Raw genomic sequence first — 17,612 nt, forward strand, 5'->3', positions numbered from 1 at the left:
AATAGAGAGATCACATCTAAAATTCTAGATCTACATTGGTTGTTGAAGCACTCAAAAAGTATGTGAAATTCACACTTCAAAAAGAAATTATTTAAATCCTTGTTGAATAATATTAATCTATTCACCATATCTTAGAATTTTACCAAAACATGAAGGATACACAAGTAGAATAGACCTTCCGAGCGAGAGCAGTTTGTAAGAAGGAAGCAGCAAATACTGACACGGAGTTGAATATCAGGCAAGGAAACTGTGCTCTATAATCAAACAATAACCATATATACCCAACCCAAGTAGCGGGTGAATCAATTGTTTGAAACTCAACCCTGTTGCTTGGTAGTTAAAAACATTGGAATCTTTGAAATAGATCAATCATTCCCCTACGAGCAATTATACTATATACCCAAACCCGCTTACTAATCGATATACCCAAATTAGTTACAAAACAGGCTAGCATTGTGGCACTTTCCGCTTTATGAATCCCTTTCCCTTACTACATGGCGAGGATGATTAACTCTTCGAACTGGGACTCGCCCAAGCCATGGGAATGAGAACACTATCCCTTTAGCTTTTGCAAAAGCCTGTAAAAAGTTTGGTTGGATCAAAAACTGTGCAGGTATTTTATTGCTTATAACCAGATATACTATTTTTCACCATCATCACTGGCTTCTCTCTCGAGCCAGCATTCAATATCGTCTCTGAATTTCCGGAATGGTTTTCAATAGACCCAGGTCTCATCCAGACTTTTATGTGACCTTCTCGACAAGCAGTAAGTACAGAGTCCTGAGTAAACATCACACCCGAAAGAGGTTCAGTGTGAACACGATGCACAACCATAGGAGAAAGCTTTGGAACATCTCGCATGCTGGGTGAGGGCTGTAATGTACCCGGCACGCAGGCACTGTCCCAGTGCGGAGACTGGCTAGCAGTGCTATAAGTGGGTGATCCGCTACGAGGGGACCCGCCAGGAGCTCGACGAAGTGGTACTACAATCTCATTCATTTCCAAGTCCCAGAGGAGAAGCTGTGTGTCCTGCTCAACAGAAGAGCTCAAGTCAATGCAACGATCAAATCTGGCCTGCTATGACTATGACCTTAAAAGCAAGCAAGACAGTTTTTTGTCAGGAATTCAAAAAGTCAACATTCAACAACCCATAGTAGTGTAAATTGACTGTGCATGCATAATGATTTGCATTGATAGTAGCCACTTACTTTACACAAAAGATTTCAAATTGTACCCTAGTGTTTATTATAGTCCTAACCATCTAGGAATCTCCGAAGTGAAACACCAACATGACCCGAACCCAAATTGACTCGTTTTGATCCATTTGTCATCTCATGCAACCATCCTACAATTCTTATACTTCTTAATACATTTATTGATCAACCCGATATTCACAAATCACTTTGTGAAGATTACCAATGTACCCGAACTGTCACCTCTAAGCAAAGTTGCATATTTATATCCCAAAATAAAGTTCAAGCACCACCACTTTGAAACATCGCAAGATAACCCACACAAATAACTCATTATCAGCATATACTTGAGCTATATGAGTAGTTCTTCAGACATGTTTTTGCCACAACTATTAAACCAAGATAATGACAGATGAAAACATCACTTAGATTTTCTATCTGTTTCTGTGTGAGTCAGATGAGGACAGCAGTAAATCCGGATTCGGAACTTTACTGAACAGGAAAACAATATAAAGCAAAACAAGAAAGACCGAAAAGTTGTATTAAACAAAAGCATATGGGGTGTAACTTCAGATTTCTGTTCGGATTTGGCCCGAGTCCAATCCAATATAAAATTCATTCAGTATTCTGATTTTGAGCCCAAACCAATCAAAATTTACACCAATTCCAATCAAATCCAATCCGATTTAAAGCATGCTAATCCAAATCAATGAAACTATAGTGTCTTATTTTGGACCTAATTGGTAATGGACCTTATTTTCTAATAAGGGTCCATATAACAATGATCCTTACCAGCCCAAACATTGACCCACAAGCCTTAAGTAATTGATCCACTCCCTCCATCTCATTACTTAGTACATTTCTTTTTTCATCCATTCCACATTAATTAATATACTTCCTACAATGGCATGGCCCCACCAATTTAATATTACTTATCTCTCTTCTCAGGAAACCCAACAAAGTTGAAGAAACATCACCCCACCCCCTAATTTCAAAAACTTCATGCCATATGATCCTCTAATCACAATTAAAAAAAAATAACCCACTACCACCTACCAACAATAAAATAAAGAAGTCAAATAAAGCTCCTAAAACTATGTGCCAGTCAAACTGTATTGATTATTATGGGACAGAGGGAATATTTATCAATCCGTAGAGAGGGGGGGGGGGGTGGCCTATGGTCTCGTAACGAATTCAATTGTTAGGATCAAGGATCAGCAAAATCAAAGTTCAAGTGGGTTCTGCTATCTTGCTTGGGTAATGTAGTGAAAGTGGAGTCTCCTCCGATATAAAAGAAAACAAGTCCAAGTACTGAACCCGTATTTAATTTTGTCTATCTGCCAGCTCCAGCAATCTTACAACGGCAGCGAAGAAGTCCTTTTACAAGTATGCTAGGGACTAACTGAAATTACAAAAACTTGGATATAATAAACCAAAATATGAAACTACCCTATAAACTAGTAAAAATACCAATTGATTTTATCTATTACGTGCCTGTCTGGATTGAAACTCCAATCTTCCACAAGAGCACTAAAAATTAAGGGGAAAAGGTCAATTTTCTAGTACATAATCTGAGGACTAATTCTCTCAGCTTTTATACGCACTTTCCACCCTTGCCTTCTCAGTTCAATCGCGAAATTGGGGTGATGGGTTCACAGGGTTCAGGTACTAGCAAATAGCCACTGGATCTCCATCCATAACTATTAAATGACAAATTTCCAGCAGAAAAAGTGTAACAGACACTGCACAGCCTAGTTACGTATCAGAAGGTAGGCCTTGATATATGCAATTCTCCCCTGTATGTTTGCTCCATGCACGCGCGAGCACACACACACACACACACACACACACACACACAAGAAAAAAAAATTAACGTCAGCTATGACTGTGAATGCCCCATCTGACTCTCCAAGCCATTTACTACAGTTTCATTTTGTAGAAGAGAAGTCACCGTAGTATCCACCTTGATGCACAGATGAGGGTCTCCAATAAAGGCAGGTATGTCTTATTTCTAATAGTTGTTGTGCTCTTACAGCATGAGACGTTGGAAAATTCATTCAATTTCACTGTGCTTTATACAGCAGAGATAATTAAAAAAGAACTAAAGAGACATATTTTAATGACATACAAACTAAAGTTAATTACAATTACAAATAGCGACAAGTTTCTGAAACATTGACATTCTATATTGATCATATAGGCTAATAGCTGACACATGAATATGAATTCCGCTTACCTGACCAACAGAGCCAAAACGATACACAACACTTTCCCCTGTATCGTCAGAATTTGGTGGTGACCAAAAAGGATCAAATGCTACTCCACTAACCTGCCAAATATGCAGTCCAAATGAACTTCTTCTCAAACCAAAAGTTGGCAAATCCACAAAATATGAAGCAGATGGTAGTAATATACTAAGTAATCATGCAAACCAAGCATACAAAGCATTGAAGCATTCTACTGATCAAAGTACAACAACTTACCCATGAGTTATGACCCTCTCCCCAAGCTACAACTTTTCGGTCTTCCATACTCCATACTTGAACCAGGTCATCTTCACCACCAGTCAATATATACTTGCCGTCCCCGCTGTCAATTAATGATTTATAGTCAACCGCATAGCATTTTTCAATCATCCAACCACAGAGATGATGCTGGTATTGTTAAAAGCGGATAGGAGGAAAAGTAGCTCCATCATTCAACAGATGTGTTACATTATCAAGTTCGTAGAGAAAACCTTGATCAGCAATCGTTATGGACTTATGGTCCCTTTTTGCGTTATGTTAATTATATCAAATAAGCATTTTTCAGTATCAATACAAGGTTAATTTATACCATTAGAAAGCTTTATGGTACCAAAACAAGTTTCAAAGTACTTCGCATTTTGGGTTGTTTTCTTCTAATTGCACCAATTTTTGGCAAAGATTTTGATGCTATTTTACCCTCAACTATTCCCTCTCCTCCCCTAATGAAAAAAATTGATCAGATGGGCAAAGGTGTCCAATTTCCTTTTCTCTCCTCTTTTCTTAAAATTTGTACAAAAAGCAAATGGTGCGACTAAAATAAACAGAAATAGTATATCTGAAGGTTTCATAGTACCAAACACCTTCATAGTAGTAACTAGTAAATATACATGAACAACCATATTTGGTACCAAGACGTGTTTAGTTAGTACTGGAAAATGTTGATATACTAAAAGAATATCCAATATCCGTTAGTCTCTCCAAATTGGACCCCTACAGTGCTTTAGCAAGGCTCCAACTTCATATACTACAACAAAAAATCTTCAACATCCCAATGGACCCAAAATTATTCTCTATTTCTAGCTGACCCCAATGAACCGAAAAATTGAAACCCCAATACTGATAGCTACAATAATTGGGATATGAATAAATGGCCTTTCATGTAAACAACAAAGTACAATACCAAAACAGTAGCTTCAAGTTAGTATATAAAAAGTACCTCCAAGCACAACAAAGCAGAGCCCCATAATAACTTTTTCCACCACATATAAGTTGTTCTTTCAAGTAGTCAAACACTCGTAGATATCCTGCATTCAAGCATCGACTCTGATAGATTAGCTGGCAATCTAACACTAACTATCAACAACATTCCACAATAGTAATACAAAGCATATTCAAAGAGATACCATCTCTTCCAACAGTAGCCATATAGACACCATCATTTGAAAATGCTATGCTATTAATTGATCCTTGGCATATATGCCATCTAGCAGCTGGATTACTCTGCAAATAATATGCATAAAGAACAAATGTTAGAAGGTAGAATTATTCCTCTGAAAATTGAACTTAATTACAATTTACAAAGTAATACATCAAACATTACAAGTTTACAATCTGATACATTAAACATTACAATTTACAATGTGATAAATAGCACATATCAATCCACATGAAATAAATTCAAAGGCCTGCATTCCAGCATCTGTCCGTAACACAACATTTTGGACGTCGGGAAACAAAAATGGACGTTCCAACAAAAAAGAACCCAAAATGACAAAATATTTTAACATCATAAGTCACAGTATCTCTGTTCCTATACATGTCCGTAAAAGAAAAGGAGAAAATTTTAAACGAGCTATGGTACCAAAACCCTAAACACTGACTTCTCACTCTGGCATGCATCGCCAAGAAAGTATCAAGCTTCACTAGATACGTTAGCTGTCAACTAGCCATGGTAAAATCTAACCGCTTACTTCTCTCTCTAACATGCATCATCGAGAATTATTAAGCTTTGCTAGATATGTTAGAAGTCAACTACGCAATGTGCTTAATTGTGCCCATCAAGCCAAAATCTTCAATCAATCTCAGCACAGGAAGAGATAAGATATCAGCTGCACATCAGATACTAGGCTAGAGAGAAGGAAGTACGTAGGTGCAATTGAAAAAAAAAAAAAAGGCAAATTGAAGCAGCCTTTTATTTATTTAACCTTTCATTTCTCTTTTCATCACCAAATCCCATTCATTTACTAGTCAAACAAAACTGGATCTGATATGTGGGATTTTTTTTCAAAATCATAAGTATGGAGCTCATTTACTAAGTCTTTTATTGTTATCTCAATCTTTAAAATATATAATTTGGATATTATAATAGAGTAACCCTAGTGCGAGAACAAGTCGTTTAACATTTATTGATCATTAACTTTCCATGGATCCCAAACACCACACACAAAGAGGGGAAAGAGATCAAAAGATATGGACATATTGTTTACCAACTAGTTACTACTCACTGCTTTGGAGAGAATAACATAGATAGTTGTCTCATACCATCTGGAGTTCAAAGATAATTCTTCTATACTCAAAAATTTCCACAGCTCACCAGGCAATTTTTTATTAGAAAGATAATAGTCAAAGATTTGGCAGCTTGACCAAGGAAAGTCATAAGCAACAATAAATTTGGGAAACAGCCAGCAAGGGTAATTGTCCTCTCTAATGAAATGACTTCCCGTCCCCTGCTTGCTCTCTCTCTCTCCCTCTCTCTCTCTCTCCCTCTCTCTCTCTCTCCCTCCCTCCCTCCCTCCTCCCCCCTCCCCCCTCCACCCCCCTTCTCCCCGCTCCCCCCTCTCCCCCCCGCCCCCCCCGCTCCCCCTCTCCCCCCGCCCCCCCTCCCCCCCCCGCCCCCCTCCCTCCCTCCCTCTCTCTCTCTCTCTCTCTCTCTCTCCTACCCCTCTCCTTACTCCTTTCTACCTTAAAGTTTCTTATTAACTTCTTATCTTTCAAACTCTATGAACAGTTCTCTCGTCCCTGAGATTCTCTCCCTCCAGCCATGGGCAACAGCAAGTATACCATCGTCACTTCCTCTTTCAAAGATTTGAAAGCCCCACCATTTTACTCTTTATTGGTGTCAGTGAGACACCCTCGCGCTCAATCAGTGGAATAAAAAAATTAAAACCAGAAAAAAAAGGAAGAAAATCATGTGAAACCAAGAAGAGAAATTGGAGCATCTAAATTGGAGCATCGGAGGCTCTTCGCTACCCTGGAAGACCACCAACATTCAAAATCTGTGTTACACATACTCTGATAAAGTGTCTACTTGGAATTTTGGACTCAAACGTCCTGGTGACAAACTCGGCCATTTCGTAGAAAAATGTCAAGTTTTTGGTTTAAAATGAAGTAACCGAGTGTAGAAGTAAATGAAGGTGTCGAAGAAACAGAGATCAAGATAGTGCAGCATGAGACCATTAACAATTGGTTCATCCTGATTTCATAAGATGAAGTCCATCACTTAGACTTGTCCGTTCAATATTCAATCTACAAATCTAACATTCTCGTGATTCGTTTTAGAAACAATGAATAATAGCCATACATCCTAGACTTACGTTTCATTCAAGCCACATATTTTAAATCATAACTCTTCGATCTAACCAAGTTTGATTTCAGTTGGTGCTCAATTAAGTGAATATAATCGATCCACCTAAGCTTCTGCAATATAAAGCGTGATGTGTAAGCAAACCCAAGGGTGAAAAATTGCGGACACGGTCGCATTCACGATCATGGTGACGTCATGAAAGCAGCTTTCAACGAATATGTGGACCGTAGCACGACAACGTGGCATGCATATATAGAAAGATTTATATTAACGAGTTCACCTCATCTACACTTCTTAAGTCTAAGAAGTATTCTTTTAAACTCAAAATAATGACCAGATCTATCACAAAATGAGTGGAGTATATATTTGGTGAATGAACAATTATTTAATTTACTATATTTCATTCGCTACATATTTAATAGTACATAAATTGGCCAATTTTGACAAAAGAAAGGACATTGGGAAACAAAAGTTAAAATGCCACGAGTCAGCCCAATGTAACGAACGACGTGGCAAGAAGAATGTGGTTTTTTCCACAACATTCTGTAACAAGGTTTCGCGTACCATGGCAACTCAAATATCCAGTACAACTCGACCATTATGTAATGAAACAGCAAGTTTTAATACCACAAGCAATACAAGTCAACAATTAGAATAGCAAAATATTATAAGCGTCTCCAATGCATAAATGCATGCAGAGAAAATCAAAGAAATGGAAATTATTAGACTCTTCGGACACGAAAGAGTAGCATAGAAATGAGTTAGCAATTTAATTTATTTACATCAATTTATAATGTAAAACGTCCTTATATATAATACCTCTTTTCAGATAATAACTTGTCAATGTTCAAAGAAGAAAAGCGAATAACCAATAGTTAGACAGCAAAGAAAATCCTCATTGGACCCAACCACCCACTCCCCGCATTTGCCAAACGTTTTTCTCCCATTAGCTGGCCATAGTGACCCTAGTACCTTCCCTAATGAAAAGCAAGCTCTAATACCCTGTCTCCTCCCCCCCCCTGCCAAAATGTTATTTCAGCCCTATTTCAACAGCACCCCCTCGCTCCCTCTCTAATCTGTCAAAAACAGAGATATTGTGGCCAGTTCAGAGAGATTAAAATAGGAAGAAGAAAGATTAAGGAAGAACAAGAAAGATATGATTACAATAATGCTAACCATGATGATTAATCGCCAATTACAACCTTGCTCGTTTTCGAGAGGTATGACACTCTCCCCAGCTACAAACTGCTAATTACTTTCCACAGTGCCAACATACTTCTCTCCCTCCAATTTGCTCTATATATAGAGTTTTTCCTCTAACAAACTACCTATCTCATTCTACCAGGCATTAACTTGTAATTTTACAACCTAAAGTGCGCCTCCCCCCCCCCCCTAAATATGGGCGCTTAGCGCGCGCTGCACACACACAACACACCCCCTAACCAGCCATTTGCGTCAGTGAGAAAATGAGAATCACGTCTTTCAGTCAACCAAAATCCCTATCATAACATTCACTTTTGCCGAGAACAGAGATATCTCAATAAACAATAAAGGGTTTGATTATGTCAAACAATAATGTTTCTGGAAAAGGACAAAGTTCTATAGATAATTTGACAATTCTTAGATTTTTGCTTCTGAAATTCTTCACGGTACATATATATAGTGGTGGTGCGATGAGACTGCAGACATGGAGTAGTTGTGCATAGGAGATCAGGTGAAGATAGAAAATTTACAATCAGAATCCTTGAGGAATAGCTTTTGTTAATTCTTTCCTGATTTCAATAAATTATTTCTCACTTTCAGGGCTTGCACCACAGACTATTTCACCCATGTTTCATTCACTATTTAGCGAGCACTTGGATGACTTGAAACTTCTCCAGAATGTTATTAAAATATTACGTACACACTTATTTTACACTTCAGTTTCTAAACAATTCACAAGGGGTGAAAATCCAAGTACACAAGAATTAAAACTACAGCAAGATTCACTTCTTTCAATCCAGCTAGCAAAAGCCCCAACACTCCAGTCATGTTTCAACCTCATCAGTTGTTGCTGTAATACATAGGTCTTACCACTATTGCACGTAAATGCCAGATCATCTAAGCAAAAAGGGGACCATGGGTGAAGACTAACAGCCCCATTCACACATCAACAGAATAATTTGACTGAAAAATATGCTCAAGAAGAAATTCCAAGGCACTGCCAATGATCAATGCTACAGATTTATGAAGTAGGGAGAGTACCTTATTCGTCCGTGCATGGACTACAGAAAACTGGGTCATATCCTTGGTGGCAGGGAAGGAAGAATCAGCAGCACCATCTTTACTCTACAGCAAAAATCATGAAAAATGAATCAGTTTCCAAAAAGAATCAAAATACACAAAGACGAGCATGCTAGGAATGGTCAGCACTTTAGCAATATGATAGGCACACCTTCTCGTACACATACATATTTCCATCTGCATGAGCAACGACAAAGGCACCATCACCCCTGGGCACCCACGCAATACTAGTACAACGACTGCGGAAAAAAGACACCATTTGACAGTATTATTGTGTCAATTATAGAACATATAACCAATGTCAAAGATATTCTCGAGTAAGAAAAGAAAAAAAGTAAGCTTGTAAGGACAAATATTATCCAGAAAGTATCTAACTAACTTCTACATGTTTAAATTTTTTTCTTTGTGCTTCAAGCAGTAAAATAAACAAGATTTCATGAGCAATAAACAGTTCTGGAAAATGGATAATGATGATCTCGTCTTTAATGATAATAATTTAACATGAGGTGAAGAGTAGTCAGTGCTCTAACGCACCCTATGATCCCAGTCCTAGGCTCCTAGCTATCTCAATACCAGATCCTGATAAATAAGCATATATTCATTAAGGAAAGATGAATGATAGAGCCTTGCTACTAGCTATGCATCTAAACCACCACGATTTTGGGAAAGCCAAAAATGGAAATACAGCCTATCATTAAGGACGGAGAGCGTAGTACAATAAGCTAGAAAAATCTAACCGGAATAAATCATTATAGTAAGCAATAACACATGATTGCTCGTTTCAAACTGGTATACCATATTATTATAAAAGTCAGTACCTGCTGTTTATAGAACCATCTTTATTATAATGATGTGCACCTACAAGCTTCTTCCCCATATCTTGTAATTGCTGCCTTAGGGACACTGAATACACTACCACATGAAATCCCCAAACAAAGTTTTATTCCACTGTAAACCTTATAGTTGTCAAAATATCTATAATTAAAGAATGTACTCACCATCCCCTGAATTCAATCCGATAAGCAAATCATGACCATCCTTGGCATCTAGATCAAATGCATGGCAAAGAGGGTTCGAGTTACTAAAATGCATTGATTTAATTGGATCCTGCATAAGAAGCAGACAGATAAACAAAACTACAAACCTTAGCAATGGTGATATCAATAAACACCATAAGTGAAAAACAAAACCCACCTTATCCTGTGAATTCAGATCACTGATGAAAATTGTATCCCCAACATTAAATATCAAGTATGTCCCCTTTCCATCAAAATTCAGATTGTTGCTCGAATTACTCACACTAGAAGCACCAAGAGATCCATTTCTACTACTAGTACTACCATATTTACTCCCTCCATTTCCTCCAACAAAACTAAGCGCCCTACCATTTCCACCACCAAGAATTCTGGCAGCTGCTGATCTCACCCCACTCGCAACACCTGCTCCTGATGTCGATGCTTGTGTGCCTTGAGTTGGCTTGTCTTTCAATTGAGCAAGCGTTACCTGTAAATTACCAACCCAATTTCTATGAGCTAATGGCCACAAATAAAAACTACTCAGCACATAATCAAAGACAAACAATTCTCAACAAATTTCTCGATCATATTCACCATTCAGCCACCAATCAACACGTACTGCCGTCTCCACCATACTTAGTTTCATCTAACGCCAATTGCGGATTAGATTAGATAAACATATACCACTTTTCATCAGCAAACAAAATCGACTTCAAAGAGCATAACTCGGGCTAGATAGAGTATAACTCGCTCAAATTCGACTAAAAAGGATAGCAATTACAATCATAATGCAGCAATTCGCTAATAACCATAATTTTCCAACTAATGAATTCCGATAACAAACTATCATCAAATTTCAACCCTAAAAAAGCACCAAATGTAAAGTTGACCTAAAACAAGACTAAAAACAGGATCAATCAAATAAAAACAAAGTAAAAAAAAAGCACCTGAGAAACAGTCTTTCCATGAGAATAATGAAGAAGACCAGATGGATGAGACTTCTCATACTGAAGCTTGTAACGACCTTCTGGAGTTTTAAAGTAAGTCTTCAAAGAAGAACCAGATTGACTATTATTATTATTAGCACCTGCTACTCCACCACCAGATGTTGATGATGATGATGGTGACATCATTCCGTTTGCGTTATTGTTCATCATCTCTTATTATTCTACTACTATTGTTGTTGTCGCTGATTATCGAACAAAAACCTGCGACCATCACATCAGAATTTCTAGGGTTTTCAACAAAATTAAATCGAATTTCGCCTTTTTCTACTTAATCTGACTTCAATTTTGATAATCTCGAATCTCAGAAGGATAAGAAAGTTGTGGTTTCTTCTACGTTTGAGTTTTCTGCGTTTTTGGGAAGTTCGTTGTTGAGGAAAGTAGTGGGAGGAGAGAGAGAGAGAGAGTGTGTGTGTGTGTTGAGAAGTGGAAGAGGGAAAAAGAGAAGAAAAGGGAAGAACCGGAGAGATGCGGCGTGAGTTTTTGAGAATTGAGAGTGTGGATACTGATTCAAAGTTGACGAGTTTAAGTTGATTTTATTATTATCTAATTCTAAAGTGCCAATTTGAGGTGAGGGGGGGTTATGGGAAAAAACAGTTTTAACTCAATCTATATCATACGAGAGGACCATCCGATCATCAAGATTTAGGTTGATATGAAGATGAAAGGAATAATACTACTTTCCATTTCGCATCAAACCAATTTGTGGATTTACATATTTTGAGGCTTTTGATTAAGTCAATGAGAGATATAATTATTGACTTTTTTTATCTATCTAGTTTTTTTTTTTATGTAATTTTGCGTTCTTTTTACTTTTACTTCTTCTTTCTTCACAATAACTATTGTATTATTTCAATATACTATTAACTTTAGGAATGAGATTAATATGGGTAAAATTTCATTCCTTCAATAAAAAGTCGTTCTCAAAGAAATGAGAGACCGCAAGCCAAATATCGTTCTCGACTTCCAGCTAGAATTTTTGGAAGAAGCTTGCCGGAATACCATCAGGACCCGGAGCTTTAAGACCCTCCATCTGGAAGACGACACCCTTTACCTCCTTTTTGGACACTAATCGCTGAAGATCAACTATTTGTTGTTGGGATAATTTCGGAACCAATTCTTGGATTTCATTAAACTCGTCCGGATTCTCAATTGAAAACTCAGAACCTTGATAAATGTTAGTGGAGTAATTCACTAAAATATGATGGACGTATACCTTATTGGACGCCTGTAACGCCCCGACCTCTGAGCGTCTTTATTAGGTTAATTAATCTTGATTATTAGCAGCGGAAGTCCTAGCCTTTGGTCGGTGCGTTACTGCCGTACTTTCCATTAGGAAAATACAAGGCAACATACTTGCATAAACATATAATAACATGGAAACTTAAACGTACTAGGTTATATTAAAGTAAAACAGAGTTAATGTTAATTAAACTAAGTAAGTACTAAGTTACAAAAGCTTTAATTGTTTGAGTTATTCTAATAACATTTCCTCACTGCTAAGCCATTTCGTCATCCCCATCGGTACCTAAAATTAAAAAACAAAACGTCATGAGCCGAGGCTCAGTAACATACTACTCTAACAACGTAAATTCATTTCAACTCATTTTATTTGAAAACAGGGAGAAGAGAATATCGCAAACATCATTTCATAAACATATAACTTGATAATAGAAATTCGACCATTTTGAGATATTATCCTTTATAATCTTACATCTTTTTAATGGTAACTTGGCAAGTACAACATCATAACATCATAATCATTAATCCGAAAGGCGGTCACAACAAAGGTGACACTTGCGGTGCCCATAACATTAATCCGAAAGGCGGTCACAACAAAGGTGACACTTGCGGTGCCCATAACATATACATATCCGAAAGGCGGTCACAACAAAGGTGACACTTGCGGTGCCCATATCCGAAAGGCGGTCACAACAAAGGTGACACTTGCGGTGCCCATAAGTACTGCCAAGAACCGTCTTTCACTTTCATTTATCATGTTTCGTTATTTTTATATTTATGGATAAAACATCTTCTTAAGCATCATGAAAACCAATTCATCAGCATCATAAACATCATTTAGCAAAACATTTCATATCCCGCAATCCATAAACACATATCATCAAAACATTATGTAAAAGCGTCATAAAACATAGTTGGAAGGGGATGCGGGTGTTAGCAGTAGACGTTACCTCGATTGCGATTATTATACTTGATAGCCGGGTGAGGCTTGTAATATCCCTTTTCCTTTCTAATCTATTCAAGGATTAATAAAGACGACTTATTAATATTTTATTCTAGATTTAAACTCTACGATCCATTTCCATCATGTGTCTATGAATTACTAGAGTGTTTATAAAATTAATAGTTATGGAACCTTATTACAACTTTTATTACTAAAACAATACTTCTTGAATTTAGTAACTTGATTACTAACTTATGTAAAACTATTTAATTAGTAATAATCATTACTTCTAAGATTCATGAAAATTCATTTTTAATGACTTGAAGGTATAATTATAGAACTTTCATACTTTACTTAAACTTTTAATAGTAACTAGTTATTCCACTCTAACTTGTACTAGAGATATTTCATACTACTTGATACCCATGTATAAGTGACTCTATTTAATTTACAACTTAAAAGTGATACTCATTTAATCAAGCTAAAAGTGGGATTATAATTGTAGATTAAGGTTATTAATATTATACTTAAAAATCCAAGTGTACTTAATTAGTATTACTTTATACTACATAAACTTAAGTTATATCTATGTGAACATGAAACTATAACTTAATTAACCAAAGATACCCATTATATATAGTAAAGGTGTAATATTAGTGATTATGTCATAATCTATATTATACTATAATTAGGTTGTATAATTATTTCATAAAATGAAATTTATAATATTAAATTAATTAACTAAGTCCAATCAACTTGATTTATTAACCATACTAAGTTTCTATATTTTAACTTGAGAGGTTAGAAGTACACTTATGCATAAACAAAACAAGATAATAATTCAAGGTAGTTTAGTTAATTAGTCCAACTTACTATATGGGTTATGTTAATTAATCACTAAGCCCAACTAACATAACTCAAGTTTTTTTTTTTCAAATTTATAAAAGGAGGGAAAGGTATGTAATATACCTTCACTAAGTGAAGTAACCAGGAGAAGACGGGCAGTGCAGTGGGGGTCGGAGCTCCGGCGAGCAGGTGGCGGTGCAGCAGCGGGACGGACGGCAGGACGGCGGTGCGGCGCGGCAGCAAGGAGGCTGCAGCGAGATGGGGGAGGGGAAGAGTGCAGCGAGAAGGAGAGGAAGAGGAAGAAGAGGGGTGCAGCGTGGGGGAGGGAGAAGGAGGTGGCGGTGCTGGCGGGGTGGCTGGCTGGTGGTGCGAGTCTGGCGCGCAGTGAGGGAGGCCGACAGGTGGTGGTGGTCGGAGAGTGGCCGGAAAATAAGGAGGTTGGGTGGTAGTGTTGAAAGTTTTCTGATTTTTGGATGGAGATGAATAGTAAAATCAGCATACTATTTATAGTAATTTTAGGAACAAAGCTCAATTAAAATAATGGTGGATTAATGGTGAAGTATACTTGGGGAGGAAGGAGTTCTAGAAGCCTTGGGGAGCAAGGTCATGGAGCTTGAGGAAGAAGATGGATTGTGTGGATGGTGAATTTCCTTTTTTGGAAATTTTCTAATTCCTTTACTAATACTAAAATAGTGATTTTTCCTACTTCCTTATTAATGTATTACCAATCTAACTTAGCTTATTTTATTAAATACTTGATTTTATTTTGTCGAATATATTAAAGAAGTGATTAAATAAAAAAAAAATTTACTTAAGCTAATTATCAATGTTAATCAAGTTTGAATTTTCGGGATATTACAACGCCCATGAACCATCTAGCTTCTTTAGTAATAAGAATTCATCCCTTTTTTCCTAGATTTCTCCTTTCTGAAAAAATCATTTAGTGTTCGTATCTTCCCACACAAGCCGTTTGCCCTTAGCAGGTTGTTTCCAAAATTGAAACCGAATTTGAACTTTTTTCAGTTGCTGATTTCTGACTAGCTGATCTAGTTTCCCGGTATCTTCATTAGGAAGGCATTCCTGAATTTCTCCACATTTAGTTAGTCGGTCTTCCCAAACCAAATTATGCTTGGATTTATAATCCCGACACCATTTGAACAGATGAAATCTAGTTGCTAAACACTTGCGCGTTGTTTGATACATCAGCGTCCCAGAAAAAGCATCATTCCAGCGTCCTTCATTTTTACAACAACTCTCAAAAGTCGGGTGTTAAAAAGTTTTATCGTGTGTTTGTTTGGGTAAAGTTGAAGCGTTCTTTGATTCCAGGGGTGTTCGTGGAAGTCCAACAAGGTAAAACAGTTTGGGCAGACTTCCGATATGAAGGTGTTTAGATCTATTTTAAACGTTATGGTCATATATAGGTTATACAAGTTCCTCTTGCTCTATCTCATGGGAAAAAAGCTAAGAATTTAATTAAAGGAGCAATACTTGAAGCTTGTAAATCAGAAATTCCGATGATGATAGGTCAGTCCAATGCTTCATTGTACTCAAATAAATTAATTGGTCTCCTTGTCTTAACTCGTTATCAATCCACGATTATTTTATTGGACATGTCAAGATCTCTTCCAGTCTCAGATAACGCTTCCATTGGCTCGTCTAAAATGATGACGCTGGAGATAGCAGTCACAATGGTAATGAAAATATGAATCCAAGGCTTGACCCAAGCTATTCTAATTCTAAATGTTCTATATAGTAACGGGCCAAACAGTTCTCCAGGGCCTGCCGAGAGATTTTGTTCTTATGGACCTAGTTCAAGGTACTATGAAAGAGGAGAGTGTAGCTATTTTGTCATACAACCCTCCCCGGTCAACCCGCAGGTCCCAATTAACTCGCAATCCCAAGTGATGTACATGGATTGGATTGAAAAAAAAGGCCCACCTCCTCATGTTAGTACCGAATTTTTCAATAAAAAGTCCTTAGGCTTTGGTAAGGGCAATCTAGGAATTTCATAATTAAGTCATTATTGTAAGAAAAAAAAGGAAGATTATGAGCTGGCATAAAGATTCATCAAATATTGCAATTCAACCCTACAAAAATTTGCAAAGGGCGGTGTCTTCTCTGCCACTTATTCTTAATTTTCTTCAACTCAACCTCCCTTGGTGAATTTAAATATGAAGTTGAATAAAATGTCTTGGGGATTTAGAGGATTGTGTAGCTCAATTCAGGAATGCAGAAAGTGTTTCTTCAAAAGGATTGCCAATGGCTCAAACATCAGGATCACTTCAGACAATTGGATCAAAGGCGCGCCTATCAAACTTCGTCATATATCTCCTTACATACTGCAAGCATGGAATTAGTCCAAGACTTAATGATCCCTAGAAAGAAATCCTAGAATGCACGGGTTGTAAGCGAATTTCAAATTATTCTGAATTAATTTCATGATATTGTACGATAATTTAATTTTATATTTTTTAGTACTCTTTCAACTTTATATGCATGCATTCTAATAATAATGCATTTAATAAATTTGGAACAGAAAAAACTACTTATAAATTAAAAATTTTACGTGCATTATGCACGAGAGACCCGTTTTCAGCCACGGTCAATTTTATGTTGCCTTTTCCAGATTGACGAGCAAAAATGGTATGAAAATCCTTCCTTTCGATAAAGAACATGGTGTGCGTACAAATACAACAAATATATCTTACAAGAAAGTGTTTGAAAGCGTATAATGGTCTGTTTGGATGCCAACATTTCATTTCAAATGCTGGATTTGTATCAATTCCATTGTTTGAATGAGTTGGAATTTGAAATCAAAGAACTTGTTCAAATTTCGGAATAATTAAGAAAGCCCATCTTGATGAGGGATTTGAAATACCATGGTTTATCAAGTCATTTGAAATTCAACTCCTCCTAAAGCAAAGCTATTTCTTTCTACTCTCCCTCTCTTCCACTTTATTGCACTATGTCTCCCTTGCCGTAATTATTCTCCCTCCTCTACCATACTGCTAATCTGCTATCATCTGGAATTGAATATGAGCATTTCAATTTCCAGATTTGAAATCCAACAATTGAAATGAAATTTGTGTTCCCAAACACAATCTAAATTGATTTGAAAATTGCATTTGTAATTATTGTTCATTAACCAATCTTACTTTATGATTTTATAATTTTGTGTAATACCGGAAGTTAAGTGATTGTTATTGTGTGACTTCTAAAATATACTTTATAATAAAGCCAAAAATACAACCGTGTA

At 36.8% G+C, this 17,612-nt stretch overlaps 1 protein-coding gene across 2 annotated transcripts; it reads right to left on the reverse strand.

Moving 5' to 3' along the window:
- Positions 1-234: 234 nt before the first annotated feature.
- LOC104898705 (uncharacterized) lies at positions 235-11,884 on the reverse strand. Of its 2 annotated transcripts, none has more exons than XM_010685809.4 (11): positions 11,269-11,878; positions 10,500-10,808; positions 10,304-10,412; positions 10,124-10,217; positions 9,457-9,544; positions 9,267-9,350; positions 4,843-4,939; positions 4,656-4,743; positions 3,677-3,782; positions 3,430-3,522; positions 235-1,029 (listed from the first exon to the last, which is right to left on the reverse strand). In XM_010685809.4, exons 1-11 carry the CDS (start codon positions 11,476-11,478, stop codon positions 619-621), a joined length of 1,689 nt encoding a protein of 562 aa, XP_010684111.1. In that variant the 5' UTR covers positions 11,479-11,878; the 3' UTR covers positions 235-618. The 2 variants fall into 2 exon arrangements, with proteins under 2 accessions (XP_010684111.1, XP_048503753.1); XM_048647796.2 differs by having other exon boundaries at positions 886-1,090; positions 11,269-11,884.
- Between the last annotated feature and the right edge of the window lie 5,728 nt (positions 11,885-17,612).

This window comes from Beta vulgaris, chromosome 7, assembly GCF_026745355.1.
Source record: "Beta vulgaris subsp. vulgaris cultivar EL10 chromosome 7, EL10.2, whole genome shotgun sequence".
NCBI classification, from domain to species: domain Eukaryota; kingdom Viridiplantae; phylum Streptophyta; class Magnoliopsida; order Caryophyllales; family Amaranthaceae; genus Beta; species Beta vulgaris.

Coding starts and splice junctions, on each gene's coding strand:
- LOC104898705 (XM_010685809.4), bottom strand. CDS start 11,478: ATGATGAACAATAACGCAAACGGAATGATGTCACCATCATCATCATCA. Junction 9,351..9,456: donor ATATGTATGTGTACGAGAAG/GTGTGCCTATCA, acceptor TTTTTGCTGTAG/AGTAAAGATGGTGCTGCTGA. Junction 3,523..3,676: donor GAGAGGGTCATAACTCATGG/GTAAGTTGTTGT, acceptor CATATTTGGCAG/GTTAGTGGAGTAGCATTTGA.